Below are 16,625 nucleotides of genomic sequence, written 5' to 3' on the forward strand. Positions count from 1 at the left end.
CCCTGAAAAGGGCTTTCTTCTGGGATCCAGACATTCCTTAAAACTGTAAGGAAAGAAATCACTTACTGCAAGAGAAGAGTCTGAAGTATCTCAGTTGAAGAATTTGAGAAGGAAATCCTTTTCACAAGTGAAAAAGTAGGTTTAGAAGAAATCCTGAGGAGAGCTCAGGTTGGAGACTCCCTAGCACAACGTGCGGTAGAAAATCTGAGAGACTGAGGCTCCTACCAGGAAGGTTCTAGAAGGAGGTGATAGCTGATTGGCTGGCTCTAAGAGTTTGGTCCTTTTTGCATAAGGACAAGGATAGGCTACTAAGGTGAGGCCCTTAGGCCTATTCTTCTTTATGTATGTCTATAGGACATTACTTTTCTATATACCGGAGGCTCCCGTCTCGACGACGGGGAATGATTCAGGCATGTGAATCTATGAAAGACACCCCTAATACTGGATAACAACTGCGTCCTAGATGTGACTCTAGATAGATCTTCCCCACCCCCGACCAGTGCACAGACACACGCCACCACGAAAGCATTTATCACCTGGGCTACACAGTGGGATCTCCACGACGCATGGAGGACGCGTAACCCAACAGCACGGACATATTCCTACTGGTCGGGCGCGCATGCTCTACATGTGCGTTTAGACAGGTTCATGGTAACCACTGACCTCCTCCCGCTAGTTGCAGACACACAATATATGGGCCGCACACATTTGGACCACAACCCCCACACTCTGGCCATCGCATGGGAGCGGCCACATCCGCCCATACCCACCTGGCGACTCCAGCCGGACCTCTTGTTAAACGCGACTTTCCGCGACTTCCTCCTCACACAAATTGCCCAATACTTTGAAAACAATGCTGGAACAGCGTCCACCCCCCAGATCGAATGGGACGCATTTAAGGTGGTGACCCGGGGACACTGCTTAGGCACGCAGGGCCACATGCGACGATAACTGGAGGGTGACCTGACGCGCTTACAAACTGAACTGCTGGACCATGAACGAGACGCGGTGGGAGGCGCAAGCGATCCCCTGACGGAAGCAAAAACAGAACATGAACGCCTCCTGGAACGTTTGCGCAATCTCAACTTCGCTGCACACTCTGCCCGCACACATCGCCAGGGCGACAGACCTGGCAAACTGTTAGCCTGGCTGATTGCACGGGAAGACCGCATGACCCCAATATCGGCGATACAAGTAGAAGGGAGAGGGTTACTCTACACGCAGCGCCAAATACATAGGCCTGACATAGCTGAATATCTCCCACCCCTGCAGCTACCTAATCTGACGGCTACGCAACAGGACGACCTCGGAGCACCACTTGCTCCTGAGGAACTCCGTGACGGCATCTTCAACCTATCAAATGGCAAATCTCCTGGCCCGGACGGCTTACCCGCCGAATTCTATAAGGCTGGCTCGGACATACTCATTCCCCAGCTGTTAAAAGTGTATGCTGCAGCTACGGAAGACTTCTGCCTCCCCCCGACGCTCAATGAGGCTACCCTCATCTCCTTACTCAAGCCCGGCAGGGATGGTGAGCAATTGGGCTCTTACCGTCCCCTGGCCCTCTTCAATACCGATTATAAAATCCTTGCTTCCGCCCTGGCCCGGAGACTGGCCCCCCTGGTGCCAACCCTGGTACACCATGACCAGAATGGATTCGTACCAACACGCCACACCTCCTATAACATCCGCCGCCTATTCCGCATACAGGAGTAGGCCACACGCCACTGGCCAAGCGCCGGGTGCCTGGTGCTGGTCCTAGAGAAAGCGTTTGACTCGGTAGAATGGCCATACCTACGGGCGGTCATGGACAAATTTGAATTGGGGGATGACTACGAGACCATGGTTGGCTTATTGTACCATAGGCCCACAGTTCGTGTCCGCACTGGCACGTTGCTTTCTGACTCTATCCGCGTGCAGAGAGGCACCAGGCAGGGCTGCCCCCTGTCACCCCTGCTGTTTTCCTTGGCCATGGAACCCCTGGCCACAATTCTCCGGACCCGAGGTGCGGAGTGGGGAATACCGATGGCGGATGGCCTCCACGTGGTATCGTTATATGCGGATGATCTCCTCTATGTTAGAGACTTGACCAGTGTCCCGGAGTCCCTCGCCGGCATTTTCCGCACTTTTGAGGAGATGTCGGGCTTGAGAGTCAACTGGGCTAAATCTGGGGCCTATTCCTTTGACCCGGCCGTACCTGAGAGCGACGTATACATCGGAGGCGAAAGACTACAATGGTATCCCACGACGTTCAGATACGTAGGAATCCACATCTACCGTAACCCTACAGATATTTTGGAGGGGAACCTGATGCGAGCGCTCGCATCCATCCGGGCACAAATTGGATTTTGGAGGACTTTGCCACTAAATGTACCCAGCCGAGTAACTCTGGCGAAAATGATAGTCTTGCCGAGACTCTTGTACTACTTTGCCAATATCCCGTCCTATGTCCCCAACCGGGTATTCCGGGACCTCGAGGTCCTACTTCGCGGCTTGATCTGGAATGCGGGCCGACCGCGTGTGGCGCTGACGAAGTTGTACATGCCCACTGACTCGGGGGGGTCTAGCAGTTCCCAACATGGAACTATATTATCTAGCGGCGCAGATGCAATGGGTGTCGGGATGGCTAAGTGGTAGGAACCTAGGGGACGCCGCCACAGACGTCACCACCTGGTCTCAATTACAGGTGCACGCCCTGTTTCATCCGCTGGCCCGGGCTCCTCGTCCCCCGCAGATTTACCTAGCGGTGGCACACAGGTGTTTTCTGCGATGCCTACGACTTACCCGAACAACGATACCATATGCCCCGATACTCCCTCTGCTGGGCACCCCCATGGCAACTGAAGTACTGACGGACGCAATGCTGGACAGCTGGTCCACCGCAGGCGTGGAAACGCTAGGGGACCTACACACTGACGGTGCTCTCCTTCCCTTTGCGAGCCTCGCGGAAGATACGACCCTCCCAGCTGGACCATTCCTAATGCACGCATCCCTCATCCGCACGTTGACTGCCGCCTAGGGTGACATGTCCGAGGAGCTACCGACGCACCACTTCATGCAATACCTCCATGTTATGGGCAATGGTTCCCACATAGTACATTGGCTAGCGCAGGCTCTCCTGATTCACACACAACCCACCACCTCGCAGCTGAGAGAGAAGTGGGCGGCGGACAGAGGGAGGGATTGGACGGACAAGGAGTGGGCAATGGGGCTGACTGGGTCGGTTAACATCCCGCGCAACCCCCGCTTCAAAATCATACAACTCTACATACTACACCGTGCCTATCTCACACCAGACAAAATAAATAGATACTTTTCAGTCACAGATACTGCCTGCAGTCGTTGCCCCCTGGTAGGTGCAGACTTCTTATACATGCTCTGGCTGTGCCCCAACATCCAGCACTATTGGGATGAGGTAACAGCGCTGCTTACACACTGCACTAACCAACACGTGCCGAGAACTTGGGAAGCTTGCATTCTGGGTCTATACAAACGCACAAAGCTAAACAAGGTGCCGGCCTGATACTGGGACCTCGGGTTGATCACGGACAAACGACTGCTTACCAAGCGGTGGAAGGCCAACACACCTCCACATATACGGCACTGGTACCTGTCCATTACCAACTGGGCACGAGCGGAAGGCGCAGTCTTATGACGGGAAGAGATGGCAGGACTTAGGAAATTCCCAATTGCACAATACTGGGACGACATCCTCCAATCCTTCCAGCAGAAATGCTTGGAACAGGGGATCACTTGAAGGGATCCGCATCCGACCTCCACACCCCTGCAGGGGACACCACGGAGTACGCTTGTATCCACTCCCCCCCATACCCTCCCTCCCCCCCACCCACCCAACAGGGTGATACAAGCCGGAACCCACGCCTCCATACCTCTGCCACACTGCGCACAATGCACTGAGCCTCGCCTGCGCAACACTTACACTCCGAAATGTTTAAAACATGTGCCCTACTGTTAGCGACGAAACGCTTATTGTCCCACCCCCACCTCCTCATATCAGACCCTCACTATGCAGCCTGGACACGACCGCCCCACTGACTGCACTCTAAAGACGTCATCAATGTGCCCCCGTGGTAGAACCCCCCTATGTAAATGCGTTAACTACATGATGTATCCCACTCCCCGACCGCTAGACCTACACTGACGCCGCAACACTGCTCCCTTTCCCTCAAACACATAGATACACCCACCTACGCTTTCTCTCCCTTTTGCATATACCCCCCCATGTTAAGGTTTCAATACTTATTGATGCGCTGGTTCTGTTCCCTGACCAGGCTCTCTTAAGTTTGTTAACAAAGACATTGTACGCGTTGCACGAATAACTTTGGACACCATATCCTAGCCAACATGTCAGGCCCCTTCCTTTCCCAGAGCCGATAAAACACAGCAACACTAGAACACGGCCAGAAGGGAATGACCACCGCGCGCACTACCTGAGGACGGGCAGATGGATCCGGGTTGTTTTACACAATACCGGCTATCTCGCTCAATTCACAGCTACTGAGAAACGCCACATACCTAGGACCACTGAGAGTAACAGCCATGACCATGGCGATTCCTGCCGAACGCTGCCGCCAACACGAGCTTCTACTACTAGGATTAGTAAGCTGCATAGACGCTCGTCCATTGACACACTTGCGATATTGCATAGAACTACCCTTCAACTTCAATGCCCCGCACCCACATGGGAAAAGAAATTTACCGACACACTTACCCATAATATTCACTCATGGGAGCGGGCTGTTATCCAACTGGTGACAATGACGAAACACCACCGATGCTCTACAAACAGATAAAACCTTACAGACCTGTTTACTCATCGAGATATGCGGTTTACTGAATGTAAGTGCTGCAAAGAAACACTTTACGCCGCTGAACCTCCGGGTTGTCGGCCATACGGCTGTGTTCACCTGACAACATTTCATATGGCTATTGATTCACGCGGCTGGCCCCGAGGGGTTGTAAGCTGTAAGCTGTGTAAGATGCACTTTGTACAATAAAGGTCTTTATAAAAAAGAAAAAAAAATGGGTTAATCTCATTTAAAACAAGCATTGGCTTAGCCAATAGGTCTCGCCTTTCGGACCTTATGAGTGTTTGGTTATCCAGCACAATATCCTTAGTGCAACAACATCAACTGTTGCATGGCTAATCACTTATAATGTCCCAAAGGCGAGACCTATTGGCTATGCCAATACTTGTTTAAATGTGTTTCAGTCCAATTTCTATTGATATTTTAAGTAGAGGAAGCATTCCATCTTTCTATTCTGTTTAGTGCCCATGAATATCAAGAAAGGTCTTATGATGGAGAAAAAAACTCTTCCTACCTATAATACTGGTTTTTAATCAGAGGACCCTTACTGAATTCAGTAACAACTCTAATGTCCCACTTATGAGTGAAGCACTTAAGACTAACTAAGTGTGTGGCAAGCAATGTGCAAGAGTGACATGAAGAAGAAAAAGGGAAATGGTGAGGGTTAGTGAGAGAGGCATATTTGTTTCAGGTTTTCAGAGCATGCAGAAAGACTAGGTTGAGAGTGGTGAGCTGGAAGTGAAACAATGCCTACTTCTGCAAAAGATTGCAAATCATCGTGCCATGTGGAATATAGGCTTGGACCACTGATCCTGTTTTATGCAAATCAATATTAAGCCAAGTAGGAGGCACTCGTTCTCTGTAACAAGAGCTGAAGAAATTACTTCATTCAGCCAAGTCCTCCTTTTAGATCACTGGCTCCGCTACACTGAACACAGGTATTTGAGACATGTCAAAGCTCTGCCACACTGCATTTAAGGTACCCTAAGGAGGAAGATTCACTTCTAATGTGCAACTAAATCTATCGTTGTTAAGGTGACAAAGTGTTTTGCACTGACAACTGCTGTGTTTCGACAATTCACATTAGCAACAAAAACTAGCAACAAGAAATGCTGATATAAAACCAATTAACATTGCCACTTGATTATTTTTTAATTAGGTCTCATTTCTACCTACTAAATGACTGAAACAAAATGAATGAAAATTCTATGCTAAACCAATTACGATTACAATTATTATTATTTCAATAATCTTTTATTGCTCCTCACCTTATTTGAAGTTCTTTTTGGAGATTTTGATTTTCTAGTAACGTCTTTTCCAATTTTGCTTTTGACTGTTTCAGTTGATCCTGGTAAGACTTTGCAACACAAAAGTTAAATCATTAACTTCTACTGCACCTATGTAAATGACATAGTAGAAATACACAGGAATGTGAACATCATTTAAGATACCTTAAGCAGTGCTTTATAGTTTGGTGTTGCATCCAAATCCAAAGATTGGGTACTGGCTGTTTTTTCTTCTTGTGCATTGTTCATATGATCTTCATATCTCCTGAAGAAAGACACAATTGGTCTTTAGTTGGTCATCAGGAGAAAAGCAACATTGTGTGCAGTATCTATTAACATTTACTTTAAAAAAGGAGAGAGAAAGTTTGTGTTTTTTTAATTCTATAAACAAACACACACATTGCATTAAAACCTGTAGCAAAGTGTAACGACAATGAGGAGAAAACAAGTAAGCCTTCCTTTCAGCACAGAATAACAAACTAAAGTAAAGAGGTACTGTGTGAACTGACCCCATGTCATGAGGGTCACATTCAGCCAGTGGTGACTTAACAGCTAAAATGACTCAGCTAAAATGACTAAGCATACTGAGACATCAAGTTTCATATATCCCATTCCAGGTATGAGCCTAGGAACACAGGCTTGCATAGTATCTAAAAAAATCAAGAGACTGACAGAATGTCACCACCACGACAGAGTGTTTACAGGAGCGAACGGCGTTCTCAGAACCCTAGCAACATGATGCCCTCTCTGCTTGGTGCATTAGTTTCTTCTATGGTAATCTTTATGCTGAAGATTACACCACTTAGTTTCTTCAAATAGTTTATAATAGGAAATGTATTTGATATTGCACCTAAAAATGTCAACCTGTCTAGTGATGAATGGCAAAACCAATTTGGGACTTTGTTTCAAGCGATTAGAAGCAGCTGCCAGTTTGTTTATTCACTAAACCCTACTTTACACCCCCACCTTTAATATACAATATAAAGAAAACGCAACTAAGAGGCCTGTAGGAGAGACAATTATCGTTATAATATTATAAAGTTTTCTAGCACATCATAGTGCAGATTTGCATTCTCTAACTGCTATAAATAACACGTTACAGTTCTAGAAGACTACACTCATTCTTTTAGACCAAGACAACTTCCACTGGCAAACAGGTTACATAGGAAACAAAAAACACAAATTCCCTTTAAACACAGAACGTCAGAACTCTACGACTTCATCTCTTAATTTCAGGATAATAAGAAGACTTTTGCCAATCAGTCTGATTCACTTCTTCAGAAATATCTAAGACTAGTGCTAACAGTTAATCCATTGGCGATATCCCTTCTTATGTCTGGAACACAGGTTAAGAATAGGTAGTTTCCATGAGGACTTGATCTACCTTGGATGACCCATATTTTGAGTCAGACCATCTAAATATCATATGCATTTTTCACAATTGATTTCCCTTGTTGATGAAGGCCATTTGATTAGCCCTGCTTCCTTGAGAAGTTCAGGGCTGAGACTCCCATTCGTTGAGATATGATAAAGACTAAAATGGATCCATAGGAGTATGACCAGAGAGATAGGACCCTACATCTCACTTACTATATTTAAAGGTAAAGCAGGAATCCGGAATGGTCTCCGATACCTCATTGACAGGAAGTACTGTTCTGAGGGCCCGCTCAAGGAAAATAAAAACTTGCAATACCTTGTCACACAAAACAGGAAAAAAAGCTTTCAGAGGCATTGTTGTCTTACTCTAAAACATGTGCATGCAGCATAGGCTAGGGAAGATTGCAGGTGACCGCCATTCAGGTGTTCTACTGTTCTGTGAACAGGGAATAATTACACTCACTTCCTGTAAGATTAGAGCTATGAACTATCTAAAGATTTCATTCTTGATACTGTACTACCTATGGGATGCTGCTGTCTATCTCGGACTTATTAGATCTTTCTAGTTACCATAGTCTCTAGTATGGTGATCAGAAAGGTAGTACCACAGACAATTTGTTTTCAGCATAGTATGGGGTACAATGGCTGTTCAGATGGGTATACAGTAATATACTGTTTTGTAGCATTTATACAGCGCTTACTACCCCCCAAGTCAGGCATTTAAGAACCTACTCGGAAAAGATAGCAAGCAATACCATAGAGGTGTGTGGTTTAAGGGTGTAGCATTTGTTTTATGCCTGTGTGGAAAGTGTTTTCATGTTGTGCATGATGAGCATTCAGGTGCGGTTATGTGTTATGGGAGGCAAAACCTGTGGGTGTGATGGGTGAGGGCATGTTAGAGACAGGTGCACAAATTAGAATTACAATAGAGACTAACCAGCTTTGCCAATGCTGTGTGTCTGCACGCCAAAAAAGGTGGCTAGTCAGAAGAGGCCCAGTAATCTGTATGGTGACATGTTCCAGGCAAAGATGATATGAATTAATAAAATAATTCCAAAAGGGCAGGAACGGGATCTGGTGATATAAGCAGTAGTCATGCACCACGTTATTTTATTCATTTTTAAAGGCAAGGAAGGGTGTACTGCTGAATACATTTACCTCATAAAGGATGATGGTGGTGGAAGAGCCCTAGTAAGGTCATCGCTCAGACCCCAGCCACGATGGCACTCTGCACACACAAGAGTGAAAGACGAATAGCTTGGAAGGTTGCTGCCCTAAGAGTGAAAGAGCAAACTGGCCTGCCTCATGTTACTCAGCTGATTTCACCCATCAATGAAAGCCCAAAACGTTTCTTTTATCCCAGAGATCCTTGTTCTTTCTAGCTCACATGAGGCACTCTCCTCACCTTCTAGAATTTCCTCCCAGAACAACTTCTACTTTCGTTAACAGAAGAAAATTATATTTCAGGATATAAAAAAAGACAATGTGGTGAAAGGAGACTTACCCTGCTTTCATTGTCTAGGCTAGGACAGTAGCATGCGCAGATTTGGTAATTCTCAGTTTGTTCAATCTTAGCCTAGCTCTTCTCTGAAAATCGATTTGTTAGGTTTTTCATAACTCTCTTATCTTATACACTCAACAAAGTTACATTTTCATAGTGAGATCAACATGTTGCTCAAGACAGTTGATTGTTATAATTTACATTGCAGCACACACAACATTGTTATCCATGTAGGTGATAACAATTCAGTAATAATGACATTGTGTCTCAAGTCTAGCCCATCAGTCTCTCACGAGTTCCATCGAAGGGAGAGTCAGTCTCTTACCAGAGGGAATAAAGAAACCCTGGGGAGTGGTCGGGTTATTGTCTATAGCATTCTAACAGAGCAAGCAAAACATGTAGACTAATGGAGCCTAATACTTAGGCTACACTTTCAGAGGTTATGTGGAATGGGATAGAAGCCATAGTGAGAAATAAAGAAACCAATAACATAAATTACTTGTCTTCATGTCATATAAAACAAAACAATTAACTTAGAACAAAAAGATAACCACCTGAGGTCTGCTATTAGCTTGGAGATCTGTCATCAGTTGAGGGTCACTATGTAGGGAGTCGGGGGGGGCCTACTCGGAGGAGGAGGGGGAAGAGCCAGGGCGACAGTGGGACCCAAACAGCCAATCTCTGAACCAGCAAGGACCCCATCTGGTACTTGAACCGAGTAACTGTACGTCCCTACCACAGAATTCACTTAACCACCACACAACCCCCGCAATGTGGATGTCTATCCTCACCCATCAGAATCCGTGGAACTAGAATGTGTGGTCACATCAGATGAGTGTCGCGTATCCCACGCCCTCACTAGTTTCGTGGCGAGCTCAGCTCACGGTTTATGCCGTTTCTTGACCTTATCCTCTCTGATCAAGGCCTGCTCCTCCGCCCTAGCCCAGCAATTAACATCCTGTTCCCAATGTATCACTAGAGGGGATTGCTTCAACTTCCATCTAAGCGCCAGTCTCCGTTTGGCTAAGAGAAAGGTGATGACTACGTTTTTTGGCTTTAGGTCTCAGGAAGAGGCCCACAAGGCAGACCTCCGGACGGCATGCCGGGGTCCGTGATAAAATCTTGTTAAGCATTTTGACAATCTCCGGTCAATAGCCGGCAAGTGCAGGACAGGTCCAAACCATGTGGTCAAAGTCAGCATCTCCCTGTGAGCATCTGGCACAGGCTTGGGTATCGCGTCCATAAACTACATTCAATCTGTGGGGGGTAAGGTAAGTTCTATGGAGGACATTGAATTGGATAAATTTAAAAGCTGCATTCCTGGATACTTTTTTTGGGACTACCTAAAACTTGTTTCAATTCTTGCTCCATAAGCTGTCTATTTAAAGCAGTCTCTCACTTGCCCTGCAGGTGCGGTAGAGGACAATATGTAGTCGCCATTATGGCTTGGTAAAGCCACTTCACTAGGTGTCCTGCCGATCCTAACGTTACTATAACCTGAAGGGTGGCATGGGTGGTCGGTTCTGTCACATCCGGCCCCCACAGTTCTACTAGAGCTCTGCATATTTTATGATCATTTAGGTACTGTCCTGGTGACAATTCGTGGTATTCCAAAAAATCTTCCCACGGTAGGAGTTCACCATCACGGTAGAAGTCACCCACGGTCCGTATTCCTGTGTCCTTCCAGCCTATCAGTTGTCTTTGTGGAAGGGGGGGCCCAGTCCTGCTGGTGGGACTCCAGCTAAAGGGATCTCAGGCGTATAAAGAGGTGTATCCTGGGAGCGCTTTGTACATCTATCCAAACACGCCATTGTCACTGAAAGTAACTTTCCCATTGGTTTGCTTCTCTGGCGACGGTTCAGCATTCTCTGAATTAAGACCGTTTGCACTTAATCAGCTGGCAGTGACAATGTTTCTAAGCCTCTCCCATCGAGCCATCTGGACAGCCACTGAAGCGGAGCTGCCAAATAGTAAGCCTCAAAATCAGGAGCCCCTAATCCACCCCCCGCCAGCGGGAGTCGCAAGATCTGCAGGGAAACTCTGTTGCGGCCCCCGTCCCACACCAGATGTCTCAGAAGCCCATCCAGTGTCTTAAACCAGCTGTTTGGAACAACCACTGGTAAGTTAACAAAATAATAAAGAAGCTGCGGTAACATCAGCATCTTCGATAGTGCCAACCTTGCCATAGTCGGCAGCTTCAGGGTGCGCCAAAAGGACAGAGTTGTCCGCGGCTCTAAAGGCTCCACCCAGATTGCCCTCAAATAAGTCAGGCTAGTATGGAAAATCTGGATCCCCAAATACTTAAAGGAGGTATGTGCCTATTCCACATCTAGCGAGAGGGCTAGAGGCCTAGACAAAGCGGGGCGCAGCGGGAAAACACAGGTCTTCCTCTGGTTTACACGCAGGCCAGAAGACCCAGCAAATTCCTCCAAGATGCTCAGTATCAATGGGAGATCACAGGTCCCATTTCCAAGATAGATTAGGATGTCCTCTGCATATAATGAAACTATGTGGTGAACCCCGTCCAAGGTCAGGCTCAGCCTCTCTCCCTCCTGCCGGAGCCGCTCCGCTCGAGGCTCCATGGCAGGGACACATAGCAGTGGCGACCGGGGTTTACTGATGGGTTCCTCTGTAGATAGGATAGGAAGCAGATACCACAGTACCTGTTCGCACTTGAGCTGTCGGACATTTGTAAAGAAGTTGTAGCCTAGCTTTTCTCTACATTAGTTCCTAGAACAAACTCAGTGGGGCATGACAGTTGACACAGATCTATTGTAATCTTTACTAATGCTTTAAACAGTTCACCGCAAGATACATATTAATTGTTTTTATGCACCATATATTAATACAGATACGCTAGCAATTGAGATGAAATATACATGACTGATGATACTGTCTAATTGAGGCAGGGGCTCTGCGCTGAAAGGTCAAATAAATCTAAGTATACACATATGGATATCTCTCTTTAGTGCTCTTGTGAATGCTTTTACAGAAGCCAGTGGAAAGCACCACAAAGAGTAGGTATTCATGGACGATCCAACAATGGAGAATCTAAAATCGCAACTAGTGCCTCAGATCTTAAAAGCTTATCTGAGGTCTCACAAACTAAGTTCATGCACTACTGATATAGAGCTTAAACAATCTTACTGTGTTGTGGATTAGAACTACTTTGGGCAGTTGTTTCTGATGAAAAATAATGGCTACTGTGTGGTAACATTGTTACTGCATGGGATTGTAAATTTCTTTTTACAGTGTTACCATTAGCTATTTGCTCTTGATAATAACCAAGCTGTTATGAGATTTGTTCTACAATATTACTAATATAGCTTTACAAAATCACACAAAGCAATTTTACTGCATTAGTGTAAAATTGAGAAAAAAAGTTAAGGCTTGTGGTGTTAAAACGAAGCTTGTACTTACTCGCATTAGTGTACTTGTAACCTATTCAGCCACGTTTACTTGCTCAGGCTAAGAGTGTTCCCAGGAATTGCCTTTATCAAATGTGGAGCCCCATGTGCACCTCGCATCTTGGCTCCTGAGGCATATAAAAGTGAGAAGAGATACCTAGGCCGAAACGGTTCACGTTTTGCTGCTGTATAAAGGCCTTTCTCTCTCATACTCAGGGAAGGTGTCTGCTCGTGTTCATGGCATTCACACTTGTGCCTACAATTCACAAAATGGGTGCAGCAAGGTATACATTTTGAGCCTCTTTAGGTCGAGCCTAGACAGCGCATGCGCTGTCAGGATGACCTGTAGTAGGGGAAAAGGACTTAAAAATGACTTATGTCCCGCCTGCTGCCTTCCCTTTGGTTCAATCCATTAGTCGCTATTCTTTGCTGCTTGTTAAATGGTTAAAGCAGCGATACCTCACTTCCATTTTTCTAAGAGGAGCACTGACCAACTATAGTTACCTTCCACTTTCATTCTTCCTCTCTTGTTCCGGAGTACTCTTTTTCCTGTTTCTGGAGCATCATGACTTCAGCTGCAGCCACATTGCTTTTCGCCCATCACGTCACCTAAGTGAAATCGTTTTTTCCCCCCCATTTTTTATTTACTACAGCAGGCAGGACGGCGTGCGTGCACAGCCGGGACAATGGTGGCCGCTCGTTCTAAGAAAGGTGCAACCCTTTAACAGTGATCATGGAAAATCGGCAACTTTTTAAGGTAAGTTACGGTCCACTTTTCATAACTGTCCCATTTTAACTTGCATCCTCTTCCGAAAGCTTGCCCAAATTATTTTTTTAAGCAATCCCCTGCCCAAGCTGCTGCTTCCTGCCTCCGGTTGCCCCATGGCTGCGCTCGTGTATTTACACTTTCCTATCTGCAGGGACACTAATGCACGCAAGCTGGGTCGCTCGTAACGCTTGCCAATTCTGCCTCACGCCTTCCCACCTACCCACTGCCTGGCTAAATGCATTCATTCTAATTACTGCTCTTGATCTTTAAATACGGCCCCTTTGGTGAACAACAGCACCAGGTGCTGTTTATTTGCTATCACTAATATTAGAAAAACATGTTAAATACATGGGCAAGCATTTATTAACCTACAAATAAATGCTTGCTCGTTTATTTAACATGTTTTTGAACCTCCTTATACAATCCCTGACCCACCCATACCCCTTACCGCAACCCTGCTGGAATCAGTGCGGCCCTCAGTCACACGACAAACCGTACTTTGAGGCCCCGGGGCAAATGTGAGTACCCCTGCAAGTCTAAGCCAACCATCCATTAGAATTAACATGTGAAAAATGTCACATAGTTATCCTAACGAATGGTTGCCGGAGAGGAAGGCAGTGGTTGCATGTTAATTTCTGTTTCTGTTTTGGCTGCAGTCTGTAGCCAGTCAATATGTCACAATACCAATTAAGTTATTAGATATTGTAACATATTTACTAGATTTCAACTTGTCAGGTTTGGATGTGAGCATGGAGTGATGACCTGAGGTACCACCTCGAGCACTTTAGTTCGTTCACTGAAAACGGTTGGGCATGCTTGGTTACCGGAGTTTTAGCTTATGCAGTGCTGTTTTTGGTATAGCACATCTTTGACAGTGGCATTGCCACTTGGTGCTGTTAAATGGTGCAGTGTGCGGACGTGTGCATGTTTTCTATGGTGTAGTCTAAAGAGGTTCTGCAAGCTCCACCCTCCCAACCAACTAGCCAGATGACATCGGGTGGGTTTGCTAGGTGTTGTGTTAGAGGATGGTGTGTTCGTAAATGAGGTTTGTAGCTTTGCTACGCAAGCTCTTTGCCAGATTGGTGACTGTCTGATACTAGCACCAAAAAGGCTTGCATATAGCACATTGTTACTTCCAAGGTGCTCACACTTTTTTTAATTTAAGGAGAACAGTTCCCCTCCTTTCTGTAAAAAGGAGAACTGTCCCGGGATGGTTACGTTTACTTGCCCCCATAGTGCACAGCATCATAGTTTCCTTACTTTTTTTTATTGTACTGCTTCCCTGGTCCCAGTGGTAATTCCTCATTCTTAGTCCTCTAGGCAGTGCTGCAGCTGTGTCTCTATTTTCAGTGGTAATTAGTCATTCTAAATCCTCTAGAAAGTGCTGCATCTGTGTCTGTAGTCCCAGTGGTAATTCCCTATTCTTACTCCTCTAAGCAGTGCTGCAGCTTCGTCTCTGTTCCGAATGGTAATTCCTCATTCTAAGTCCTCTAAAGCACACACAAATCACTACTTGTGTAACGATATATCTGTAAGAGACATTAGTTAGTGATAGATTGCTGATCTTAGAATATCCCCAGGCGTCAGACTGGATCCGGAAAGGTTTGCTTAGCAGTACCCCTGCGAGTCAGTAGGTGGCGTCCTGCGGCTCTGCATCCGTCACTGGCGTTGTCAGCGCCGAGATGACATCACGGAGAGTACTTAGGCACCACCCAAGCGTGCTGACATCAGTTCTGTACACGACTTTCTGCTGCAGGAACGCAGAGCCATGCAAGATACTGACCATTGGTGCATAAAACTAGGGCCCTAAAAGGGATGACCTTAACCCTAATGATCAGTTCGCAGAACGGGGAGGGTGGGAGGGGCAGTAAGGAATCTATCACTAACTAATGTCTTTTACAGATATATCGTTACACAAGTAGTAACTTGTGCATCTGAAAGAGGCACGTTAGTGATAGATTCCTTACCTTAGAATTGATACCCCAGCAATACCAACCCCGGTAGTGGGTCTGCGAACAAGATTACACCCGACAGTCACGGATCACAGAACGGCGAAAGAACCTGACTATCAAGGCAGTAGTGCTTGGTAAACGTGTGCAGCGAGGCCCACGTAGCTGCCTGACAAATGTCCTGCAAGGGAGCACCGCGTCCCAAGGCAGTAGTGGCTGCCGTTGCCATGATGGAATGGGCACGCAGCCCCAGAGGAGGCTCCTTCTTAGCCAAGGAATAACATGCTTTGATGCACAGAACGACCCACCGGAAGATGGTCCGCTTGTGCACAGCCCAATCTTTTTTGGCGCCCACGTATCCAACAAAGAGCTGGTCATCCACCCGGAACTGTTGTGTACGCTGCAGTTAGAAATCGAGCGCCCGTTTTGGGTCCAGACGGTGGAGCCTCTCCTCCTCAGAGGGATGCGGAGGCGGAAAGAAGGTAGGCAAAGTGATGGTCTGCCCGATATGGAAGTGCGTGACAACCTTTGGCAAGAAGGAACCTTTGATAGTGCCCAGAGCAGAGCCCTGCTGGGCCAAGGAAAGGAGGAACAGAAGAACTTCAGAAAGAGGGGCAGAAAGGGGATCCACAGCCTTTGCTGTGCACCATGCCACAAATTTCTTCCACCTGCAGGCGTCTACCGTTTTAGTGGAGGGACGCCTGGCTGCCAAAAAAAATCACAGACTTCGGGAGGAAGGTTGAAAGCTGTCAACTGCCGCAGCTCAATCTCCACTCATGGAGGTGGAGGCTGGACAGGTTCAGGTGAAGGACCATCCCCTGCTGCTGAGACAGAAGATCCTCCTGATGAGGCAGGCAGAGCGGGGCATCGATCGACATGCTGAGTAGCTCAGGATACCAGTATCTTCGTGCCCAATCCGGGGCCACAAGGATGACTTGGGTCCGGTCGTGCCTGATCTTCTTCAGCACTCTGGGCAGAAGTGGTATAGGCGGTAAGGCGTACAACAGACCGCAACTCCTCCTGCAACGAAAAGCGAGTGCAGCCTTGGAAATTCCAACGCGCAGAACTGAAGACATTGCGCGTTCTCTTCGGTGGGGAATAGATGTAACCAAGGCTCTTCCCACTGCTGAAAGAGGCCTTGCGCAATGACCGAGTTCAGACGCCATTCATGATCCATCAAGCACCGGCAACTGAGTTTGTGCGCCGTGGCGTTCAGAGATCCGGCCAGGTGTTGAACCACCAAGGTAATGCCTTGATGTTCCAGCCATGTCCAGAGGCGCAGAGCATCCTGATATAGGGTCTAGGACCCCACCCCGCCCGGTTTGTTAAAATATCACATGGCAGTGGTGTTGTCCGTGAACACCTGCACCCAACTTTCCCGGACAGAGGAAGGAATGCTTTCAGTGCAAGTCGGATCGCCTGAAGCTCCAAAAAGTTGATATGGAGCCGGGACTCCGCCGGAGACCAGAGTCCTCTGATCTCGCCTCCCGAAAGTGACCTCCCCAAC

General features: G+C 47.0%; 1 protein-coding gene across 2 annotated transcripts in view; it reads right to left on the bottom strand.

The window, feature by feature from the left end:
* The window catches only part of CEP70 (centrosomal protein 70), a 505,009-nt gene that overhangs the window by 359,622 nt on the left and 128,762 nt on the right, over positions 1-16,625 (bottom strand). For both annotated transcript variants that reach the window (XM_078682403.1, XM_078682404.1), the window contains exons 9-10: positions 6,281-6,380; positions 6,098-6,186 (exon numbers count right to left, since the gene is read on the bottom strand). In XM_078682403.1, coding sequence (XP_078538529.1) covers positions 6,098-6,186; positions 6,281-6,380 — 189 coding nt within the window. The remainder of the gene's footprint in view (positions 1-6,097; positions 6,187-6,280; positions 6,381-16,625) is intronic.

This window comes from Lissotriton helveticus, chromosome 3_1, assembly GCF_964261635.1.
Source record: "Lissotriton helveticus chromosome 3_1, aLisHel1.1, whole genome shotgun sequence".
NCBI classification, from domain to species: domain Eukaryota; kingdom Metazoa; phylum Chordata; class Amphibia; order Caudata; family Salamandridae; genus Lissotriton; species Lissotriton helveticus.